Below are 13,842 nucleotides of genomic sequence, written 5' to 3'. Positions count from 1 at the left end.
TTCCTCAACAGCGAGGAGTGAGAGCTTATTTAACAGATATATCAGTGAACTGGCAGATCTACTGGAGCAGTCTAACCGTCCAGGACTACAATTACACCACACAGAGGTCAAATACTTACTGTATGCAGACGACTTACTAATTCTGTCTAAAACACCAGGTCTTCAGAACAACCTTGACATTTTAACTAAATACTGCCAGGATTGGGTCTTAGACGTCAACATCCCAAAAACTAAGATTATGATATTTCAGAAAAAGCCCAGAAATCTAGAACATAAACATTTATTCACTTTAAACAACACCACACTTCAACACACTTTACACTATACTTTTCTTGGTCTGGTTTTAACTTCCACTGGAAATTTCAAATTGGCAATTAAAACATTACTTCTAAAGGCCACAGGGCACTGCACGCTATACGAATGAAATTATTTAAAATAAACATCCCCATCAGAATCTGGACAAAGATCTTTGTTCGTGTGATTCTGCCCATTGCCCTGTATGGAAGCGAGATCTGGGGCCCAGTGAGTAACTCCAGCCATAAGGACTGGAACAAACAGCCTTTAGAAGCTGTGCATGTGCAGTTCTGCAGAAGCATCCTTCACCTGCACAGAAACACTCCTAATAACACCTGTCTCCCCCTAAACCTCATCATTAAAAAAAGAGTTTTAAAGTTCTGGATCCACTTAAACACTAGTTCAGAAGATTCTCTTCATTATAAAGCACTAAAAACACAAAAAAAGAGTCCTCAAAGTAATCTTTGTGTAATGGTGTCTGAGCTGACTAACAAAGCACTTGATATCACCAATCCCGAAAAACATAGAAGAATCAAAGAGATTATGAATGAAGAGAAGGAGACATACATACAGTATTGGAAAGAACGAACCAAAGACCGAAGCCGCCTCCAGTGTTATCTGAAACTCAACAGAGAGTACAGTATGGCTGACTATCTGCTCTCAGTCAGGAATATAACACACAGACAATTACTGAGCAAGTACAGACTGAGTGACCACCAGCTGGCCATAGAGAGAGGACGACACAGAAAGAGCTGGTCACCTGAAGAAGAGCGAGTATGACCAGTGTAGATCAGGATCAGTTGAGACTGGGACAAATACACATCTCTGAGAGACTCGCTGTACAGTCAAATACAGCAGAACACTCCTGAGTTCCAGTCACTCCATGAACATGACAAATTACAAATATTACTGGTGAAGGACCTGCTTCCTCTGTGGTAGCACATTTCATTTACAAACGCCACAAACTAAGAGGAAAAGAGTGAACACATCTACATTAGAAGTACAAATCAATGTTTATAGAAATGTATATGGATGTATTTTGCATGTATTTTATTTTTCTTATGGATATATATGTATTTTTGTTTTGTCTGTTTCTATTCTGCTATGTACAATGCTTTGGCAATATGTACCTTTGTATGTCTTGCCAATAAAGCAATATGAATTGAATTGAGAGAGAGAGAGAGCGAGAGAGAGAGAGAACGAGAGAGAGAGACGTTTACTTTAATTCTTTACTCAATCAAAAATTACATTACACACTCAACATTAATACAATAAATGTTCAAAATTATTCACCAAACAAATGATAAAGAGTTTTCTTCACAAAACACAAACAAACCGCTATTTACACACCATTTGTCCATAAATTCGCCCATATTCCCGGTAGTTTTAAAAAATATATATTCTGCCCTTATTCTTGATTCAACAAGTGCTATAAACAGAGCCAAAACTTTAACAATTCTTCCTTCCAGAGCAAGTCTGCTAGTCTTCCACATAGCTAATTTTGCTTGCCCAAGTATAAAATTAGCAAAAGTCGGCGATCCTTGTTCCCTTTAGAATACCTACAGCCATAAATAAAAATTACTTTGTTAAACTCAAATCCCAGCCCATCAATTATTCTTTCCAGCAATGCCAAAAGTGGCACTAACCTTGGACATTCAATAAAAACATGAAAAACCGTTTCATGACTGTTACAAGCATGACACAAGGGCAGAACATTCAAGTTGAGTTTGGACACAAACGCATTAGTGGCTATCACACAATGTAATATTCTCCATTGCAAATCACCTGAACGTTTTGGAAGAGGACTTTTATAAAAGAGCCTCCAAGAAGGAGAAATATCGTCTGCAACTGTGAGCTTTTCTCTCCATTTTGTATCAATTCTATCATGAAGATCCTTAAAATACGCAAAATATTTTTACACAGGCCTGATACATGTCTTTTTTCCCCACAGAATGAAAAAGTAGCCCTTTTAATCTCTCAAAATTTAGCAGCTTTCCAACCTGGCTGGTTTCAGGACAACTCCAGGGCACACACCTACATCAGGAAAATCAAGATGTGAAGGCCCACCCTCTAGAGAAAGCTCTACAAACTGCAAAAGAGGGAACGGAAGAGCAGCTTTCAACCCTGAAATCAGCCGCTCTACCACCCTCACAGACCTCAAATCGACCTGACTGGCAATATCTTCTGCTGATCTCCACTCTTTTGATTCTACATTAATCAAGTGCCCCACTTTGGTAAAACCTTTCTTCATGCATAACTTAACTATACTATTAGACATGCAAACATTTCCTAAAAAGGATTAAAAAACAGTGGTTCATTCAAACCATAATGATCATTTTCAGACCTATGCAGCCTAAACATTTCCCAACGGATGCATAAAAATTTGCACCAAATGTGACATTTTCAATAAACGGTGACATCAAAAACAGTTGCTTATCAAGATCACTACTACAAAGGGATCTTAGTAAAGTTAGTCCAAAAGACACCCAAGGGATAAAATCTCTAGAAAAAAGCAGCCTTTGTGCAGATTTTAGTCTCATGGCTCTGATTTTAGCTGATAGTTCAATCAGTCCTTGACCTCCTTCATTTACTGGCAAATATAGGATTCCTGAAGGAAGCCAGTGGAAACCATCCCCAAAAAAAAAAGTTCTTTCGGGGGGTCGATAACAGTCAAGCGATGCCACAGCATAGATGCTGCTAGATTGTTAACAACAAGAACCCTTCCTCTGTAAGACAATTGTGGGAGAATCCATCTCCATTTCTGTAAAAGACCAGTCACTTTTTCATTAACGCCTTCCCAGTTTTTCTGCATGTATTGCTCTGTTCCAAGAAAGACCCCCAGCACTTTAAACCCCTCTGAACTCCAAGGGCAGCGCTGAGGAAGTTTAGGAACAGGCCTACCTTCTTCCTCCCATTGGCCTAATAACAACGATGCACTTTTTCCCCAGTTGACCCGAGCTGAGGAGGCTTTTTGATACATGTCAAGAGCCACTTCCAGCTTGCACACATCTTCATTGGATCTTATTATGACAGTGACATCGTCAGCATAAGCACTGAGTTTAACGAGTACCATCTCTGATTCAAAAAGGCCCGCCATTGAAACTCCACAAAGTTGACGCCTCAGAACAGTTAGCAACGGTTCAATGGCTATGGCATATAAAATACCTGACATACTGCAACCCTGCCGTATGCCTCTGCCAACTGAAAAAGGTCTTGTAAGTGAACCACTTATTTTTAAGAAACTATAAATATCGGTGTACAATAATTTAACATAAGAACTAAAAACAGAACCAAAACCGAAAGCTTCAAGCATTTAAAAAGAAACTCATGATCCACACGATCAAAAGCTTTCTCCTGATCTAAAGATAAAAAGCCCACATTAACATCATTGTCTCTGGCAAATGAGATCAAATCACGAAGCAAAAACAAATTATCAAATATTGTGCGTTTTGGAATACAAAATGACTGGTCTGCGTGAATTATTGATGATATATGGAGTTTTAATCTATTAGTTAATGCTTTTGACAGAATCTTATAATCCACTCCAAGCAAAGACACTGGACGCCAGTTTCTTATATCCGCCAGATCACCCTTCTTGGGTAGCAAGGTGATAAGTGCTCTTCGTAAACTCAGCGGTAAGGTGCCTCTTTCAAAGCACTCTAAGAAAACTGAGAACAAGTCTTCTCCAATCACTGACCAAAACAGTTTATAAAATTCTGCCGTTAAGCCATCCAATCCTGGAGCCTTTCCAGCAGACATGCTGTAATAGCAGCAGTCAATTCACTTAAGTGCAAAGTCTGATCAAGCTTGGCCTTATCACTCTCCATCAGATGAGGTAAATCCTGGAGAAGTGTTTCTGCTATTTCTCCATCACATGGCTCTGCTTTGTAAAGGTTTTCATAAAACAGCAGTGCTTGAGCAATTATCTCATGTTCATCAGTTGTTTCACCTCCTTCAGGCAGTTTCAGACGACTTAAAGCTTTTTTATCAACAACTTTCTTCTCCAAATTGAAAAAAAAAAGATGTTGGGGCATCCATGCAATTAAAGGATGTAAACCTTGCCCGAACCAGAGTCTCTTTTGCCTTCTCTTCCAGGAGATTGTGGAGAAGAATTTTCCTAGTTTCCAACACTTCAACAGTACTTCCATCATATTGTTCAATGTTCAGCTGCAAAATGTCCTGTTCAAATTGTCTCATTTTGCTTCCAAGAGTATTCTTATTATGTGCAGTATACTCCTGGCAAAACATCTTAACTTGAACTTTACTAATATCCCACCACTGACTCAGGGATTTATACTGAGACTTACTCTTTCTCCACATCTCCCAGAAAAGTGAAAAAGAGTGCACAAAGTTGTGATCCTGCAAAAGCCTATTGCTAAAGCGCCAGTAGGGGCATTTAAATGTGCTCTGTGCAGAAGTGATATTGACAGACACATAATGATGGTCTGAGAAAGGAGTAGGAATAATAGAACTATCATGAAACTTTTCACAACAACTTCTTTGAACATAAATTCTGTCAAGTCTTGCTGCAGAAACCCTATTTGAATTTACTTTTGTCCACGTATATTGTTTTACATCAGGAAAAGCTTCTCTCCAAACATCCACGAGATCATGATGTTAGGTGTGTGTGTGTGTGTGTGTGTGTGACCTCAGTGTGTCTGACCCTATTGTGCACCACAGTCATCCTTAGTATGTTTGTGTATTTCTATGTTAAAGTTAAAGACTGTGGTATCAAATGTTCACACAAATGTTATAATTTGTTAGTTTAATATTATAAGTTGTTATAATAGTCAGTTCCATTACTGTGATGTTAATTTTTTTGTTATAATTTATTTTTTCTATATATGTACACTAAGTTTTGGCAATATTGTATAATTTACATTCATGCCAATAAAGCAATTTTGAATTGAATTTAATTGAATTGAGAGAGAGAGAGAGAGAGAGAGAGAGACAGGCCGTCAAGGCCCTCAATGAGAAGGCACGGAGGGCATTTTATGCCATTAAAGCACGGTTTGGCCAATTAAAATTACCAATTAGAACATAGATTAAATTATATCACGTAATCATCAAACCAATCCTACTGTACGGGAGTGAAATTTGGGGATGAATATTAAAATTTTGAAAACTGGGACAAAAGTTTAATAGATAGAACACAATTGGAATTTGCCAAAAACATCCTAAGGGTAAACAGAAGCACTTCTAATAATGCCTGCAGGGCTGAGCTGGGCTTACACCCCTTACACATAGAGATACAACAAAGAGCTGTTCAGTTCTATCAGCATGACTCAATCTGACACTCAATCCCCCCCCCCCCCCCCCACAGTGTCTCATCCTCTAAACACACTCGTGCTTCAACTGATGAAGGAAACCCAATCTGAGTCTGACTCCAATCACAACCCCAACATTCAGAAACTAATTGACAAGTATTTAAAGTATAATTATGATGAAAAATGAAAAAATGAATTTGAGCTCCAAACCAAACTCCAGTGTTATTCGGGTTTTTCAGTGTTATTAACCACAAAACTGGCAAATTACTTATCACTCAAGCCATTAAAAGAAAGACAAATCTTTTCAAAATATCGACTCAGTGATCATGATTTGGAAATAGAGATTGGTAGACATAAAAGATCCTGGCTACCGAGAGAAGAGAGACGGTGCAAACACTGTGAGCTGAATCAAACAGAGGATGAGAAACACTTCCCAAATACAGCACTACAAGAGAAACATTCTTCCCACAGTTTGAAGCTTTGAATCGTTCATTCTTGTCTCTAAATGACTCAGAGAAACTACTCTATATACTTGGAGAGAATGAGACGGCAGTCACAATAGCTGCTAAATATTTATACACCATACACACCATACGAAAGGGATCATTTATTGTATTCAACTGTTTTATTTGATATTCTTAATTGTATATAATTACTATTATTAATATTAGAAATATTATCTGCTGCTGCTATTTTGATTGTATTGTATTTTATTGTAATCATATTTTGTATTTTATTCTGTATCTAAATGCTTTGGCAATACTGTAACTCAAATGTCATGCCAATAAAGCAACTTGAACTTGAGAGAGAGAGAAAGAGAGACAGAGAGACATCTTCAAAGAGATGCGCTACCAAAAGCAACTGAGCTATTGAAGGTGAATGTGGAATAAAATAGCACTTTTTAAGTAAATGCTAAAGAGTTTATTTTTTTAATTTTAATATGTTACTTGAGCTAGTGAGTTTTTGCTGTTGTTTTGCTCAAAAAATTGTCCTATATTTGCAGCATGTGTCTTTTTCCCATCCTCCTTCTGTCTTAAACACTGGTGGTGGATTTCAGTAAACGGTAACTGTTCTGATCGGCTAATGTCACTGCATCTCCGTCCTTCTCACCTCCTCATGAGGGAAAGTAGGCACTGATGTGCTGCTGCAAAGTAGAAAACAAAGCTCAGTGAGGAGGAATTCTGAGATCTGCAACTAGTGCAGTATTTTCATCATGCCATCATGTCTTATATGTGTGTCTTGACAGAAACTCCACGTACTGTATGAAGGTGTCCATGTCTCTGATGGTGGAGGAGAGCGAGGAGGGACTGTGCTTCAGCAGTCGAATACGTTACCAGGAGAGCGCAGAGATCACCAAGAGCAAAATGATCAGCTGCCCTGACATCGATGACTATCTCGCCCCCTACAAGCAGCCTATCATGACCTGGTACAAGGTACGGAGTTATATCTCGTACAGCATGTTTCTGGTTTCCGTCTCTACTCCTAGCCATAAACCTAACCTAACCATTCCATAAAATGGGGAAGGGAAAGGAAGATAACAATGCTGTCGCAGCCCCAAACCTTAAAGCAGCGAGGTTTAGTTCCAGCCAGATCAAACACACTTACCTGGAGGTTCCTAGGTTTTGAGATAAATTCTGCAGGTTTGGACACCTCTGCCTGAAACCATCAAATTTTGACAGGAAGGCTGTTCTAGTACTAGCAAACATTTTTTTTTTATCTTTTAAAAAAATCAATCAGCTTTAGGATAATGGGTTTGAAATGAGTGAGTGTGAGAGTAGGATGATGAAGAGTCCTGTGTTTCCACAGGAGTGTCAGAGGAAAGAGTGGAGGAGCTCCATCATCATCAACACCACCAGTCTCTGGATCGCGGAGGTGCAGGAAGACGATGGAGGAAACTACACCTGTGAACTCAAATATGGCAGCAGAGTTGTGCGACGGACCACAGAGCTCAAAGTCACAGGTACGTGTTCAGACTCTTTCAGATCTAATGCTGTGAGTGTGGTGCATCGATCAGTGGTGGCGTCTACACTGGTGTCATGATCATCAGTGGATGTGGAACGTTCACCTCGACGTGGCCATAACAGACAGTCTTAAGCTATTGTGCTGCGTTGACTCTAGTTTTACCCTCAGACCACAGATCATCTGATGCATTTTATACAGAAAAGGCAAGATCAGGTTTGCTCAGTGATTTCATTGGCTAGATTTACACAACATTCAGGAGAAACAAAGTTGCAAAATGTACAATTTACCAAGCTGATACTATGTGTGCATTCCATTTTTGATAGCTAGTATTCAGTATTTTTATCATGACGTCTGTCCAGATTTCTGCTAGTTTTACAATGACAACATTCAGACTGCTACGGGTTTATTTGGGTTCATTTTTACACATCTAATGTTGCCAAATAAACTCTAATTCAGTGTTTCTCAACTCTGGCCCGGAGTTCAGCTTCAACCCTGATCAAACTCATCTGCCAGTAACTTTGGCATGATCCTGAACACCATCATCAGCTCGTTCGGGTGAGTTTGACGTGGTGCTGAAGCTGAAGTCTTGAGAAGCTGAGAAGGCTGTACATTTTTTGCTAATTCATAGTCCCTGATATGACTTCCCTGGACACTGTAGTCTTGATTATTAACATGATTATTAGAATTGACATTAAAATTCTAGTTTTGTCTGTAATGTGATCTACCACTGCTCTTTGTCCCATAGGAATATCTAAAAACAGATCAGTAGTGTATCAGCAGCAGTTCTAAATGACTGGTCAGCAGGTTCCAGAAACTGTTTTAACTGCCAACCTTGTGCCTCGAGCCCAAACTGGGGGAGATGGAGGAGTGGGCTTGTTTGAAAGCAAGCTCTTGCTAAAGCCTCCAGCCCTTCATCCTCTTCTGGACACACATCCAGGATGAATCCAGCTCTGAGTACAGCAAACAATAGACTGCACAGCTTCACACAACTCACAGTAGTGAAAATCTGCGTCCAAAACTTGTGTCTGGATAATGTGACCTCGCCACATCTTTTCTAGCATTCCCTTAGGCTCAACTCAGAAAAACTCAACTCATAACTCAACTCTTAACACTCAACTCATCTCATGCGCTCTCTCATTACTATACATGAATCGGAAGAGTCGTTTTGTCAGAAACAACAGCACTAACATATGCTGCCCTAATTAGTTTTTGATCGTGTAGTATTACCATTACCATTGTGCAAGACCATGAAAAGCCTATGAAAATGAGCAAACTGTACATGCATGTAACCGTCAACATTTCACTAACCCCCATCTAACAATGAGTTTATGATGCATTTATGATTGATTATAGCACAGAAAGATTTTTCACAAACTTCTGAAGTGCTGATCTGAGAACAGTTCACTTGCATTTGCTGTCTTACAGAAGGTTTCCCAAGATACACTGCGTAATCCTACTGGATGTGACTATAGAACAAAATCATCAAAGTGTTAGTTATTGTGCAACTACTCCCCAGTCAACCAGAAGGAGGAATAAGAGTGTCTGTGAACAGTGAGTTTGTGTATCTGTTCACTGTGCTGTCTCAGCTGGGATGCTGTCGTGTCTGTTGTTCACGACACCATTGTCACCGGTCAAGACTCTTTCCATGTCACATGATAATAGGAGCTGAGACATTTGCTAAGAGCTTTCTTCATAGATGAATGATGGGCCGCTACGAGAGTCTCCTTCGCGCTTGTCTTCTTACAGGGCACAACAGCAGCATAACACACACATTTATCTCAGTGTCATCTGACACATTGCAAGCATTCTGATCCCCCGCACACATCCTCCTCCTCCTCATCATCATCGTCATCACCACGTGTGGGCAGAGATTGTCATGCACTGTTATTGTTTTGCCCAAGTGCCGAAGGCAGATGATTTGTTTCTCTCAGATGCTGAAGGGGCTCTAAAACTCAAAAATATATCAAGAGATAACAACGTAATTCAGTTAACCCGGCAGATTTGCACTGAAATCTCAAAAGGTTTGGCAAAAGAAGAATTTTGTGAAAGGAAAATCTTCACAGCAGATTACAGATATCACTGCTCTCAAGCTCTGAAAATGACTAATAATAATGATGATAATAATAGATTCCATATACTGGTGCTAAAGTCTCAAAAACACCAGAGGTTTGGCTCAAGTTTTAGGAGAGTTTATTAAAATCACTCCACTAATTAACATGAATTAAACTGTAACTCTTTACGGGAAGGTTTCATTTGCCAACATTAGTTAATGCGATAGCTCACATTAAACAATACGTTCACAGCATGTTGGGTAATATTTATTTCTAGTCTATTTTTTTATCATTTAAAGTTAATGTATTGTGCACAAAAATTATAATGATATAAATGTATAAACTAAATGCATAAATACATAATAAAATATCATATAAATAAACAATAAATATAAAATATACATTTTATTAATGTATTAGCACTGCATTGAATATTTAATTGACAGCATACAAAACAAACATTTATGCACTATAATACTTTTAATTAAAGCTGGAAATTTAACACGTTAATTCAATTAATTAATTATGAAGAAAAATAACACGTTAAAATTATTAGCGCATTTGACACACTTGCCCCGCCCCAGACCTGTGTATCATCTGCCGTTTCATTCAGTCGACTGATGACTAATATGAGACAGAGCAACAACTGACTGTGTGATGGAGCCTAGAGAATATCCCTAAAGTTCAAGATATGAGGCAAAATGCCCCTGATTGAGACTGTGTCTCATATTTACATCACATAGTTAAGAAATATCACACGAGCTGTAGGCTGAGTGCAAGGCCACACGAGTGCTAATACTCATCTTAAACAACAGTTCATTAAGAAGTTAATATTGTGTAATAAAATATATAGGCAACCAAAATATAAAGAAAAATCAGAACTGTTCATCCCAGAGCAACCAACAGTGGTATTTAATTTCTTAATCCATGTTTTGAACGAATCTGGTGAATCATTTGGCTTGTTGAACCATTGGCCATAGTCGCGTTGGCTTTGAAGCAGTGCAGCACAGATCGATCGGTGTGTGACATCTGATGGTGATGTCACGCACCGATCGGTCTGATGGTGATGATGATGTCACGCACCGATCGGTCTGATGATGATGTCACACACCGATCGGTCTGATGGTGATGTCACGCACCGATCGGTCTGATGGTGATGATGATGTCACGCACCGATCGGTCAGATGATGATGTCACGCACCGATCGGTCTGATGGTGATGATGATGTCACGCACCGATCGGTCTGATGGTGATGGTGATGTCACACACCGATCGATCTGATGGTGATGTCACGCACCGATCGGTCTGATGGTGATGATGATGTCACGCACCGATCGGTCAGATGATGATGTCACGCACCGATCGGTCTGATGGTGATGGTGATGTCACACACCGATCGATCTGATGGTGATGATGATGATGGCGATGATGATGTCACGCACTGGTCGGTCTGATGGTGATGGTGATGTCACGCACCGATCGGTCAGATGATGGTGATGATGTCACGCACCGATCGGTCTGATGGTGATGATGATGATGGCGATTATGATGTCACGCACCGATCGGTCTGATGGTGATGGTGATGTCACGCACCGATCGGTCAGATGGTGATGGTGATGTCACGCACCGATCGGTCTGATGATGATGGTGATGTCACGCACCGATCGGTCAGATGATGGTGATGATGTCACGCACCGATCGGTCTGATGGTGATGATGATGATGGCGATTATGATGTCACGCACCGATCGGTCTGATGGTGATGATGATGATGGCGATTATGATGTCACGCACCGATCGGTCTGATGGTGATGTCACGCACCGATCGGTCTGATGGTGATGGTGATGTCACGCACCGATCGATCTGATGGTGATGATGATGATGGCGATGATGATGTCACGCACCGGTCGGTCTGATGGTGATGGTGATGTCACACACCGATCGATCTGATGGTGATGATGATGATGGCGATGATGATGTCACGCACTGGTCGGTCTGATGGTGATGATGATGATGGCGATGATGATGTCACGCACCGGTCGGTCTGATGGTGATGGTGATGTCACGCACCGATCGATCTGATGGTGATGATGATGATGGCGATGATGATGTCACGCACTGGTCGGTCTGATGGTGATGATGATGATGGCGATTATGATGTCACGCACCGATCGGTCTGATGGTGATGGTGATGTCACGCACCGATCGGTCAGATGGTGATGTCACGCACCGATCGGTCTGATGGTGATGATGATGATGGCGATTATGATGTCACGCACCGATCGGTCTGATGGTGATGATGGCGATTATGATGTCACGCACCGATCGGTCTGATGGTGATGGTGATGTCACGCACCGATCGGTCTGATGGTGATGGTGATGTCACGCACCGATCGATCTGATGGTGATGATGATGATGGCGATGATGATGTCACGCACCGGTCGGTCTGATGGTGATGACCCGCTTCAAGTCGAACAAGCCTAACGATTTAATGAACCATTCATAAAGAACCATTTACTTCACTCCTGAATGATTCAGCCTTTTGAACGAATCAAACGAATGAATAAACGACTCGATGACTTCATCATTAAGAGATTTACCACCACCTACTGGCAGTTTTAGTTTATTATTTAGAGTATCATTTCATTGATGAAATCATTTAATATTTTCACAGTAATAATAATAAAATTAAGAAAAAAATTATTAAAGTTATAGTTCACCCAACCAAAAATGACAATTCTGCCATCATTCACTCACATGGTCCAAAAGTGTATATGTAATAAATTTTATCAAACAAAAAAATTCTTGCTGAACCTACTTTTTGTGATCTCTGTTTGATGCTTTGCACAACAATTAATTTAAATTATATTTTCAGAGCAATTTCTCCAAATTTGATTAATTAATCACCACAACATGTAATTAATTTGATTAAAAATTTTAATCGCGTACCAGCCCTGCTTTTAATATGTTAGTTTGATGCTAAGAAGCTTGACGAAGCATCATGATGAGCAAAGAAAGAAGCTGTCGTGAGGTTTGGAGTTTGAACTTGTTGATTGTGAGATCTCTTAGAGAGTGCTGTGTAGATGAGCATCAGTAAACTCAGGCAGATGAGCTGAATTATCCTGATTAAACATGGATTGGGGTGAGATCTACTCAGACACAGCCTGCGGTGAGAGGATGAGCGTCAAATAGTGCCATTATCATGCTGTATCACTCTAGCAAGATCTTTAAATAGAGCAACAGTCATGAAGTGACGGCGTGACCGACATCCACCGCAGACGAGACTCTCAGTGTTACAAACACTCTGCTTAATGTGGTTAATGTGCAAAGACATCTATAGATAAGCTTGTAGCTTGGTTTCCTCATAGTATAAACACTGGTGTTTTGAGGAAAAACCAGTGATTTTTTTTACTTCACACTGTCTACTGTCTGCAGGGAAGAGGATGAATTTATTCCTGTTGAGACCATACAAATCAACCAACCAAAGGTATTGGGTTTTTGACTGTAGTCTCAGAGAATTTGTAATGGCTTTACTACTTTTAATGAGAATTGGTACTGGTTTGAATGGAAACTGTAACCATCCCTGTGATGGTTTCTATTGTGTGAAACAATAGAAGGGGAAGTGCTGTGTTATAGATTTAAATCTTCTGCAGAAGCTCCAGCAGGCATAAGCCGAGAGGTTCTCAGCACATCTGTTCTTCATAACTAGCAATGCTAACGTATGGCTTCACAAGACTTAGAGTTGCTCAACCATGCCCATACGTTATGTGGAAAATAATGTGTTTTTTAACCTTAAACTGCATAAATGCATTTCATTACAGAAAATACACCAAATAATGTTCTTTTTAAGCAACACCTAACCCCTTTAAATCGTTTTCATTCATTTTTCATTTTGTTATTTACTTGAACTCTTTGAGATGGCATTACTTTTCTAGTTGGAAACGATCTAGTGTAACACTCTGTGGAGAGCAGTACACCAAAATCAAGGAGGGAAATGTTCATTCCACAAAAGAAAGAGAGAGAGAAAAAAAAAGTAGACACTCAGAATCTGAATCAAACCCTCATGTGTATTATACAATTAGACACATTTGATAAACAACACAGCCAGCGCAAAACGGCTGTACAGGAATGTAAACAGTCCAAGTCCAAGAACTTCATATACAATGTTTGAATCAGTCTCACAGGGCCATGTCAACGAATGAATGTCCAAGAGCAGTTCCAATAAAACAACCGAAACTGTTAAAACCCTCCCTGGTGAGTAATCCAA

General features: G+C 39.9%; 1 protein-coding gene across 1 annotated transcript in view; it reads left to right on the top strand.

The window, feature by feature from the left end:
- The window catches only part of LOC132114084 (X-linked interleukin-1 receptor accessory protein-like 2), a 259,570-nt gene that overhangs the window by 166,648 nt on the left and 79,080 nt on the right, over positions 1 to 13,842 (top strand). The window contains exons 3-4 of the mRNA XM_059522227.1: positions 6,808 to 6,994; positions 7,368 to 7,521. Coding sequence (XP_059378210.1) covers positions 6,808 to 6,994; positions 7,368 to 7,521 — 341 coding nt within the window. The remainder of the gene's footprint in view (positions 1 to 6,807; positions 6,995 to 7,367; positions 7,522 to 13,842) is intronic.

The sequence above is a fragment of the Carassius carassius genome, chromosome 33 (genome assembly GCF_963082965.1).
Source record: "Carassius carassius chromosome 33, fCarCar2.1, whole genome shotgun sequence".
NCBI classification, from domain to species: Eukaryota; Metazoa; Chordata; class Actinopteri; order Cypriniformes; family Cyprinidae; genus Carassius; species Carassius carassius.
The sequence above is the reverse complement of the archived record's forward strand: the minus strand, read 5'-3'. Positions and strand labels throughout refer to the sequence as shown.